We start from the raw sequence: 11,696 nt of genomic DNA on the forward strand, positions 1-11,696 counted from the left end.
TTACATGCCAGGTTGTTGTGTGATGCAGATTTCTGCCCAGGTCCTTCTTGAAAATTAGATCTGGAGGAAATAAAAATAAAAGAATAGCCTGATAGCAGAGAAACTATTTGAACACTTAATATTTTAGTTGTTAATTAACTCCTCATAAATAATCATCTGAAATCTGCTTTTTGAAAATTGTTTGATTATCTAAAACATTTAGTGCGGCTAAAAAGAAGCGTCAGGTAGTCTGAGATTGTAGTCCGGGTTACAGGTAGGCGCACAAGCCCCGCCCACATAAATCAGTGCCGCAGAAAGCGCCGCTCCCGCCGCTGATTGGCTGCTGTCACTGAGTCGTAGTGATTCCTCCAGGTCAGACCGGAGTAGACGGCTCGTAAAGTTCCAGCTCACAGCTCAAAGCCGAGCTGAAAACACGGGCTCGATTTTGAACCTTACCTCTCCTGGAAGCGAGGAGGAGTAAAGAAGAGGAAACGCCAACTGGAATTAGTCGAAGAGGAATTTATTGATCTAAATGGACAGTCTCGGGTTGAAATCCCGCAGGACAGCTTTGGATGACAGAGGAATATTTTTCCCCCATTCTAGATGATTTTGTGATGTTTGTTTGAAATTCATGAGCCTGGATATTTGAATGAGGATGACTGCTCTCATGAGGAAGGTGCAGCAGGTGCTCTGCGTCCTGCTGCTGTGCGCTCTCCAGCTCTGCTGCGCTGACACGGATGGAGGTGGGTACACACACACACACACACATAGGCATCCACACACTATGTTCCTAATTAATAAGCTAAAACATTTACTCTGCGATAGCCCTACTCCCACAGCAGACAGAGCTTCAATCGCGGTGGGAGGACACCTGCTTTTCAAAAAAAAAAAAAAAAAAAAAACCCTTTCCCAAAAAGGGAAACTTGTTTGCTGTGAGTCACCTGCACCTCTCCCACGACTCTGTGTGCTTTATCATGTTTGTCTCAATTGTTTCAAGGTTTTGCGACAGAGCCCAACCTTTTTAACCACCACGGGAGTCACAGTCAGGCCAAAGTATGTGCCCCAGATTGTGGAAAGGTTATCTAAGAAATGTTGAAAACACCTTTGTTTTGTTTCAATCAATAGTAGAGAAACTATTCAGGCTTGCTAGTCAAGTAAAAGAGAGAAAATCTATCTATCTATCTATCTATCTATCTATCTATCTATCTATCTATCTATCTATCTACACCTGAGCAGAGCATCTCTGCAGCTTCTCCAGAGTTGCCAGTGGTTACTTGGCTAATAGATTAAACTGTGTAAGATATCCAAAGTTTGGGATTTTATTTTATAACATAACTTCTCTTTCAACTTCTCCAAAACTTTCTCTCTCACATGTCTGCTGTTCATTAAAGTCTTCTACTTAATCTCTGAGGGCTTCACAGAGAAACTGGATTTATTCTCAGATTAAGTCAGACATAGATGGACTCTGTTCACTAAAAGTGACTTCTGGTGAAAGTAGGTTGTGTTGTGTTTTTTTTTATTATTATTATTTTTTATTAAAAGACAGCAAATTTAAAACTAAAACTCATTTTGATTTTTATGTGGAAATCATTGTTTAACTATTTTTAGAGATGCTACAAATAAAATAATCAAATGATCAATAAAGAAAAGCTGCAATTTGATTATTTCTTATATTTGGATACAAAATAGTGCTGTGTGTAATTATGTATTTGTTTATTTTATGATGTAAATATAGTATTGTAAGTATTAGTATGTAGTAATTTTCTATACAAAATGTCAAATTTTTTAACATAAACATAGATTAACATCAAAATACAAATATGCTGCTTCACTTGTTGCTGGGTAAAATGTTGACTAACTGATTGTGTGTTAATTTGGGGTTTCCAGTAGCAGATTAAAGACAGGGCCAGTCCAAGCTTTTACAGGGCCTTAGGCAGAATTAGCTTTGGGGGCTAAAAACATCAGTGCTAACAGTGTTTATATACAGGTTTGGTGAAATCTGGGAAAGGGGCGGAATCTAACTGGCTGAGTTTAAAAAACAATCATGAATGATTTGGTTATTGCTTGCTGAGATGCATCACAAAAGTACCACTTTATACAACGAAAACTTGCTAATTCCCTTAAATATTACTTTTAAACACTTTAAAATTGGTTAATTAATCTAATCTGAAATATTTAAAGCAAACTGAAAATTACTCTTGTTTTCACTAGCAAATCTAAAAAATGTTATCCTATGGTTCAATGGGAAGACTCCCGATAGTTTGAGAGCCCTAAGCACCGGCTTAGTTCACTTCTACCTTGGGCCGGCTCTGAGTAAATGCTTCCCTTTGCTCCAGGCTGACAGAGCTTTCTTTACCTGAGAGGAAAAGATTTAAACAATCCCAGTGCACACTTTAGAGGAGTGCAGTGCTTGAGTAAATATGTTGCTTCTTGAGTGTATAGGCGAAGGCATGTTGAGATTTGAATCTGTGTGTGTGAACTTTGACCTTGTGTTCTTGTTGCCACCTGGCTGTTAGTGACTAAAGTGTCTCTGATTGTGAAGACAACAATGTGAACATGAGGTCATCGATTGCTCAGGTGACAGAGCCTCTGGTAAACGTCAAACTCTCAAAAGATTTCATGAAAGCAACAGATGAAAGAAAAGGTATTAGTTTCTAATATTTGATCCGGGAAGCTTTTTCATTCAGTAGGAATGAAACTTTACTAAATAATCGAACCAGAATTGCCCAAAGTTTATGTAACGAACAAAAGATGTTTCTGGTGAAGAAGGGCAGCGTTAGCTCACCTCGCTAGTGAAGGCCTGGAGGCTAAAGCACAAAATGTTCACATGATTTTTCTGGGGTTTTTTTAGCTGGTTATTTAATTTTCTCCTTTTATTTGACAAGTTTGGCAATGTTATTTAAATTTCAAATGTTAACTCCAAAATGTTTTAGGATTCATTGATTTTTTAGCCTTTGTTTTTACCACAAATCTTAACACAAATTTTCAATATTCATTTTTGTTTTACATCAACCCGCCACATTCACTGCATAAAGATGAGCGTTTCTTGCAGTAGCATGATACTGTATTGGTTTTAGAAAGAAGTTTTAGAAAGTTAAATACAAGTTTAAATGTCAGTAGATGGGGGGGGGGGGAATCCCACAAAAAAAAAAAAATTATCCATATATCCATTATTTAGTTTTTAATAAAATCACTACTTCAACAATAATGACTGTAATAGTGTCTCACATAAATGTAACTGAAGTGTTTGTTTTATTTATACTTTTAAAACTGAACTGTAAAGGAACTTTTTATTAATGACTAGTTACATCGTTCTTCCATGCTCTGACACAGGAACAGTTTTGAAAAATTCAACCTTTATTTAAGTAAATTCAGTAACTAACACATTGTTAGTTACGCAAAACTGAAATACCTAACTATTCCCATAAAAAACACCTTTCTGAATTACCTTCATCTTTCAGTCATGTGTAAGTTAAACAGATAATCCAAGACACAGTAAACCATGACGTCTTGTTTGGAAGTCGATTTAAATGTGACGTGACATGGAGGCCCATTTATTTTAGGCAGCTTTTGAAACGGGACAGACTAGAAAACGTGCTTTTCAAGTGAGATCAATGTGTCTGGAAAATATCAGCCAGAATCTTAACATTTAAATGACATAGTGCTTCACTTTTATCACTCCTCATGTCAAACATGTGTAACTAAAATCTTAAAGTTTACCTGTATTTATTTTACAATCAAACACTCTTACACTGAAAATCTTGGCACCTTTATTGTCTCCCAAAGCAAAAATATGCAAAAAGAAAAAATAAATACATACATTTACTTTTAATAAACTAGCATCACTTTGAAAACATTTCTGAAATATCCAACCTTGAGTTTGAGTATTTTTTATTATCTTATTAAATGTCCAAAATGGAAAAAATAAGAGAAGATGACATGTGCACAAAGCAGATGTGTTAAGTCAAGAAAAGGATACAAAAAACTGACAAGTTTCACATATCTGCAGTCAAGGAAATAAAAAATATTAATAATTAATGCCAAATAATTTAATTGATCACTTATTATAAAAGGTCAAAAGCCACTGAAACAAAGGTTGTATGATGTTCTTTGTAAATCTTACCAGCACACACAAAATCTCCAACACTCGAAGAAAAGTTGTAACTTTTTAGTGCTAACAATAAAACATTCCTGCATTTCAAAGGATTTTACACACAGAGTTGGAAATAAATGCAGTGTTGTATTTCTGCACATTTCTCTTACGAAGCAATGGCTTTAACTAATTGCTTTCCTCATCCTTTTAAGCATAAAATCAGGATAACATGTTATCCAATCCAACTCAAACATGTTGCAGGCTTGTCAGTTTGGTTTCCTTTATTAATGTTGTCATTGTGCAATAAGGAACAGTGCATGACTTTTGTTTTTACTGACAAATGTTAAAGGTTAATTAAACATCCTGAACAAAGATTTAAAAAATAACTTCATTAGATATTGTCAGAGTGATTTTCAGATACATACACCGAAAAGCAAACCTGGGATTGAGCTTGATGGCAGTGATTGATGTGAAGTAACTCATTTGCAAGTTCATTAAAGTCGCTCACATTGGCTACATAACGAGGATCTTTAACTCCATTTATGCACAACATGTGCCTGTAAACAGGCGAGTTAACAGAAGTGAACCAGCTTGTGTGTTCAGGTATTTTTCCTAGTGTTTGCAGATGCATGAGCGTGCACTCAAGGTATGCAGTAATCTCTTCTGCGCTGTGCCAAGTTTCTGTTTACAACAGTCAGCGTCTCCTCTGATTCTATTGAACTTGTTTATCTCCTCCTCCCTCTGTTCTTCTTCCTTCCCCTCTGTTGTTTTGCAGAGCTGAAGCCTTGGTAACAGATGAATGGAAAAAAAAAAAAAAAAAACAGCCAAACCCGATCCACGCTATGCTTTCATTATTGTGTCAGGTTACAAGTTAGCGCAGGGGATGGCAGTGATGCCATGCAACAGAGAGTTCATTTGGCTTTTGATAGCTAGTGAGGCTCCACCACTTGGCAGCCTTTTTGAAGAGTGGGAAAAATACACAGATTGTTTGCAGACACACATCTACTCTTGCTTTTCACTCAGAGTAGAGCCATTGTGTTAATCCCTGCTTCTGTATTGACTCATTGCCTTTCACCTCATCCTTTTTTTCCCCTTCATCATCCATCAGCTGACTCAGGAAGTCCTCCTTTGATAGAAAAAAAAAAGGAAAAAAAAATCTGCGGTCTGCGTGTTATGTAAATGTGAACATACCATATCTGTCACATTATGTTCTGTGTAATTTTACTCTGCTTTGTCACCCTGTTCCACATGCATACTCTGCATACTACACCAGGTGGAAAATTCTGGAACATAATGCACTCACAGGTGTTTCAGGCAGCTCAAGCGCCATATAGTCAACAGTTCAGTCATCAACTGATAACATCAAGCTGCTCACAGATAAACAGCATTACGGTCGAGTGGCTCGTAAAGTCATATAATTTCAAATATAGGCTGCAGGAGGGTTTTCTTTGAATGCTTGACGCGTGGCACTCCCTTCACAAGCAAGCATTTACAAAAAACGTTAAATAACGTAGCAGCTCGCTATAGAAACAGAAAATATGTACAGCTAGCTTAAGAGTTGAAAACATGAGAAGGGTTCACAAACAACTTTTTGTTATGTTTTCTGTTTTCTGAGCAGGTAAAGGGAAGATCTGACAAAAACTGAATGCAAACCAGGAGTATAAATACAGAGAAGGGTGATTACTGGTTCAAGAATAGGGTTAGTCTGATTATGTGAGCGTGGCACAGGCATGAATTGTGACACTAATTGAGAATGACTAAAAATGACAGAAACCATGTTAGGAATAAAATAAAAGGGGAGTAGCAACCTGAAAATCTGAAAAAATAAATACATTGTGATACACAAATCAACACAGATGCATTAAAATTAAACAAAATAAGCAAAATGAAAAGAAATAACCAAAAGTTGCACATTTTTTTCTTTCTTGGCAAAACAGCTATGTAACAGAATCCAGTAACATGGAAGTGTGACAAGTTTATAAAACAGGACTCTTCCGTGTGTTTGCACATGCATGCACGCACATGCACTTTTCAGGTATGTAGCAAGTGCAACAAGCTAACAAAACAATTTTTGTTGGAGGAACTGCAAATAACGCCCTCTGTGAAGTGCTGTTTTTTCGCTCTTCCTTGAAAGAAGCTGCTGATGTGACCTGTCATCCCACGTTAAACCTGCACTAGTCATGAATCACCGATGCAGATCAGTCACACATGAAATGGGTCACAGAGTGCTAGCTTGAAGCTCTGGCGTATGAATTTCCTTATAATTCCTTTAGTTTTCCATCTCACCTCATCTAAAGTGAAATACTAAACTCTGAGAAATCATAACTTGTCGTTCTAGCTTGGCGTTAGTCAAAAAACAACATCCAACACAACACTTCCTGTTAGACCAGTGTTTTTCCACCTTTGTTGAGTCAAGGTACATTGTTTTAATTGAAAAAATCACGAGGCACACCACCAACCAAAAATGTAAACAAAGATACTCTGTAGCCGCCTATATTATATATATATAGTCATTCTTATCAAAGTGTCTTGAATAGGAATCAAATGAACACAAAAATTTATTTTTATCATTTTACATTTCTTATTTCAAATTGCACTTAACATGTCCACTTCAAAAATACACCTGAACAGTGCCACAACACTGTCGTGTGTGATGCATGAATGAAGTAGCATTCATGCATCACTAATTCTCTTGTTTTAATGTAAAATGCTCTGTACCTACTGCCATCTAGTGATAATAAAATTACATGATTACGCCGCTAGTCACTACTACAGCAAAGACACTCAAAGATGGCATTATTTGCAGATAATTAATTGGTTTTCAAAAAATCTTTTAAGACCAATTACCGTATTTTCCGGACTATGAGTGCACCATACTATAAACCGTACCTTCAAATTTTTTTTTACCCCCCTTGCCCCCCTTGGAAACTTACATCTATCAGCCGCACCGGGCTACAGGCCGCTGGTATCTCTGCTGCTCTCGGTTTCCCATAAGGACCCAGCAGAGGGCAGCAGAGGGCTGCGTCCTAATAACTGCTGGATATATTAAGGATGCAGTTCTTCGTCTCCAAATCCGGTTTTGTTCACGCCGAGTTTACGTGCAGCGGCTCTATTTCCCTCCTGTTCTGCCAGATCGACACTCCTCAACTTAGAAGCTGCATCATATGAGTTTGAAAACATTTCTCCGTCGTGCCTGCTGCTAGCATGTGCTTGTTCTAAATGAAAATTTGTGTGTCCTTCTTTGATTTCCAATTTTGACTTCCAATGATTCACTTCCTGCTAAAGAGCCCCCTGGTGGTTGAAGAAAAATCCACAGAAAAGCCGCATGTTCAAAGTGCAGAAAAAAAGTAGCAGCTTATAGTCTGGAAAATACGGCACACCTGACGACCACTCACGGTACACTAGAGGTTGAAAAACAGTGTTAAACAGCAGTTGTATAATATTTCATTGCAGGAATAAATCTCACACTGTGGAAACTGGAGGAAACCCAAGAAGAGTTAAAGCAATAGTTCGAGACTTTTGAATTGAGATTCTGGTAAAAGCTTATGAGCTCTTTATAAATTACCTGCAATGGTTTAGTGTAAATCCAGATTAGTTGGTTGGTGGGTAAAGTTACCTAGAAGTCCAAAGTGGGCTTCATTGTCTTAAAACAACTACAGTCTCATTGAGTTTTATGCTTTTCTAATGGTAGTTACTCTGAGCTTAACATTTCAACATGTTTCAGAAGGACGCTCATTGGTGGTGCACCACATCCAACATCTATTTCCGGTGTAAAAAAAAAAAAAGATATTCTAATGTGTAAATAACTGAAGAAAAATGGGAAAATACCTTAAAGGTACAAAAACAGAGTTTGTATGAATTGCTATAAAGTTATTTTCCAAGGTGGCAGAAGTCTGTAGATGTATAGCCAGTTGATTAATCTTCTGGGTCTAACTGAACTGGATTTATACAAAAGAAAGATCTTCGAAGTAAGGCCTGTTAAAGACCTTGGAAGTCAAGATCTTAGTGGCAACAGATAACTCCTGGAGTCTTTGCTTAGTATGAAACCAACTCGTCCTGGAGGATGAAGCTAGTGATCCTCTAAAAGGAACCAAGACCACATTAGACTTCTAGCGTCTTAAAAAGATCTCCAGTTTCAAAAACATCATTGTGGTTTATGCAAAGGCTATTTCATGAGCAATTACACCGTTGTTTACCTTTGCTTTCGCCCATTATTTACACAGAAGCTGCTGGATTTTTGCATGGGAACTCAAACTAGTTGATGGCGTGCAACCAATCATCCTACCTGTCAAACACCAACTAGAAACTGCACATGTCAAGCTTTTCCAGTTAAGAGAAATTTTGTGATCGAGAAGAGACAGAGGAAAGAAAAATGAGCACAGGATCCTAAAACTACTGTGAAATTCTGGAGACTGGAGAAGCTGTAAAATGGGAGAAATGGGCTTTAGCTTGGCCGCTCTTGGACTGTCTCCATCCCACCAGACGGACCAATCTGGATTTATAACAAATAAGAAAATTATTAACGGCACGCACTATACGTTACCTTTTTAACAGTCCCTCACTTACGGATTCCGTAGAAAATGATTCAAACATTGTCTCTGAAAAGTTTGGCTTTGGTTATCCTGGTTTTCAGTTCGCCAAAATGCAAAACTCAAAAAATAAAAGAACTCAGTTTGTGATGCTCATCCCCAGTAAACCCTTTTCCGTGTTTAGATTGAGATTACTAAGTTAACTGGATGTTGATGACTATGTTCCATCTGAAAAGGTTGGGCAAGCCTAACATAATGTCTTGTTCGTGAGAGCTTATAATACCACTTCTGAAAAACAATCTTTGAACAGAATAAACAAACAAACCTGTTATGTCAGAAAGGTGACAGATCGAAACTGAAAAATCCTCTGAATAAGAAAATCATCAAGCAAAGAGATTTTTTTGTTTTATTTTCCTCAGTGGGTGAACTCTTTTATGTTCTTGTTACCAAGTCAGACCCAGTGAACCCAGTGTTCTCAGAAACTCTTTAACAACTTTCAGAATGGCTTTATAATCACTGATAAGCTCGTTGCCGCACTTGGAACACACTCGGAGTGGTTTTTCCATTCCTTCAGGGGACTTTGCATTAACATAGTTTAATTTCCAGGAGACTTAGCCAAAATTGAATGCTTCAAATAATAACTTAGGCGGTTATTCCTGTGAAATGAAACCCTCGCAATGTTTTTCATTAATTAATAAAAGAAGAACATGTACAGTGGGCTTTGACCTGGCTGTGCTCTAGAGTTAATAATCATTAGTCTTTTATGTCCTTGTTGATCCTGTTGTTAGCTGCCTGCCTGCTATTTTGACTCACAGGTTTTTGAGAGTCTGGTTTCCTGTGTTTTATAAATGGTCTTCAAAATGTCAGGAATTTGTTGAGATGAACACAATAAACAACTTTGCAGCTCAAAGAGTTATTTTGTTCAATATAATAAGAAATTAATGCATTTAAAATGTTTACATTTCAGAATGATCGGTGTATTTTAGCTGTACATAGTTTTTATGTTGTAGCAATAAAATGCATAATTTTTGCCAGTCTTTCTCCTTTCAGCATGAATCAGATTAGAAATCACAAAAATACACTTTTTAAAAATTCAACTTGTGTGTCTTACATATTTATAACTTATTAACGTGAACCCCCCAAAACTGTCACTAAAACTCGCTGAACATGTTTCAGTGCAAGTTGCAAAACTAGCTAGTTCCCTTTAAAATAAATAACACAGGAATATTTTGTTAAACCATATGAGTTTTAACTATGCTTTGGTCATCTGGTACAAAATAATCTTTTTCCATCTCAGTGCTCAGAACAAAGGAGATTATAATGGAGTCAAGATTGATCAATGTAGAAAGACTGTAGAAAAAGAAATGGTCGATCATTCTTCTATGTTGTCACTGCACCACTGGTGATTTGATTAAAAACAAATATTTATGTAAACAAGAAGCTATGATGAAGCTGTTTTTATAAAAGTTTTTTTTTTAAGGTCATTTATTGTGTCACTAAATGTGGCTGGCAGCAGTGTTTTTGTGTTTGCGTGTTTCTACGCGACACTTGGTCATGTTGAGTTTGTCGTCCTTGTTTTGCTCTCTGCATCGTCTCCCGTGTTTCCCTGGTATTTGAATAGCAAAGCAGCCTCATGGTGATGCTGACTGGGTGAACTCCCACAGACCATAAACAAGGCTCTGGGTGTTTGATGGGCAGAAGGACGTGTCCTGAACACAATTCTCAACTTGTTTCACACTCTTACAGTAGATTCATTCATTTTCACCAACACAAACACACCCTCTTGTAGTAAAATGGCATAAAACGGTCTTTGTGAAAATAGCACACTGTTTGCTCATGAATCCCTCATTAAGACATCCATAAGAGTGTCTATCATCGAGTTATTTGTTGTGCTGTTTCTCTTCTAAACAACTAAAGATATGAATTTCCCCCTTGCGGGACAATGAAGTTGCATTTACTCTATATTCAAATGCATCTGAACACATTTTACATAAGAAAACACTCTGGTGATTCTTAATATGAAGAATATGAAGAGATAAATACAATGACTTGCAAAAGTATCCACACCCTTTTAATACTTTCACATTTTATCCCATAAAATTCAGTTTATTTTAAGGATTTTATCTGACCAGTGCAAAGCAGTGGATAATTGGGAAGTATGGGGAAAATTATAAATATTTTCGAAACTTATTTCAAAATAAAAAATCTTCAAATGTACAGGATCTGGCACCATTAACAAGAGAGCAAATTGTTAATGGTGCCATATTTGTTGTTGAAGGAAGTAGCCTGTTGGTTGTCCATGCCTTAGCTGTTGACGCTGGCTCCGCCCCCATGAGGACGTATATCAATCCCCTCCCAATCATTCCAGGGCGTTTGTCAGCAACTGACCAATCAGCGGTGGCAATTTGTTCGCAAGTGTACGCTCCGTATCAGGAGGAACTCATAACCAGTCATAGCTATGGGAGGAACTGACCTCCGACATCTTTAAAACACGGAAGCGTGAAAAAGGTCTATATTGACAGTGTTTATCATAACAAACACGCTGCGGCCAGAGAGATTTCGAGGAAAGTAATAGGAGGTCATGGTCCAAGATGTCAGTGGACGTATGCAATCCCGACAGCCGTTACCCAAAACGTTTAGAGGGTGGAATACAATTTATTATATTTCCAAAAACCAAATGAGCCTAGAATAACGCAAAAAATGGATAATGGCCTGCAACCCGCCTCAAGTCGAGTTGAATTAAACTGATCAACGGCAACTAGAAAGCAGGAAGGTAACTGTTAGTAAACATTACATTTTTTGTCATAACGACACTTCTTGATAGTCAAATCAAGCCTTGTGCGATTAAATAGGCAAACAATTAAACACAAGTTAATAAATAAGACAAACGTAGGTACCCCGTTCTCATATATTCAGTTTTATCCTAAACAATGTAATATATTATCTGGAAGCTAACGACTCAAGGGTCCGTGCTAATTGCTAACGGTTCAAGACTAACGGCTCAAGGCTCCGTGCTAATTGCTAACGGTGTTACGTCAATCCGCGTTTCCCCATCAGATACGGTTCCCCGTTTCCCCATCAGATACGGTTCCCCG

At 37.4% G+C, this 11,696-nt stretch overlaps 1 protein-coding gene across 3 annotated transcripts in view; it reads left to right on the forward strand.

Annotated features, from left to right (window-relative positions):
- The first annotated feature begins 318 nt into the window (after window positions 1-318).
- erbb3a (erb-b2 receptor tyrosine kinase 3a) overlaps window positions 319-11,696 on the forward strand; it is a 31,761-nt gene continuing 20,383 nt past the window's right edge. Inside the window, exon 1 of one of the 3 annotated variants that reach the window (XM_015044520.1) lies at window positions 319-722. In XM_015044520.1, coding sequence (XP_014900006.1) covers window positions 629-722 — 94 coding nt within the window. In that variant the 5' untranslated portion in view covers window positions 319-628. Of the gene's footprint in view, window positions 723-10,970; window positions 11,110-11,136; window positions 11,375-11,696 lie in introns of those variants that run through there. The other 2 variants (XM_015044522.1, XM_015044521.1) reach the window with 2 other exon arrangements.

The sequence above is a fragment of the Poecilia latipinna genome, unplaced genomic scaffold (genome assembly GCF_001443285.1).
Source record: "Poecilia latipinna isolate Pla-1442-1.1 unplaced genomic scaffold, P_latipinna-1.0 Scaffold680, whole genome shotgun sequence".
In the NCBI taxonomy this organism is placed as follows: domain Eukaryota; kingdom Metazoa; phylum Chordata; class Actinopteri; order Cyprinodontiformes; family Poeciliidae; genus Poecilia; species Poecilia latipinna.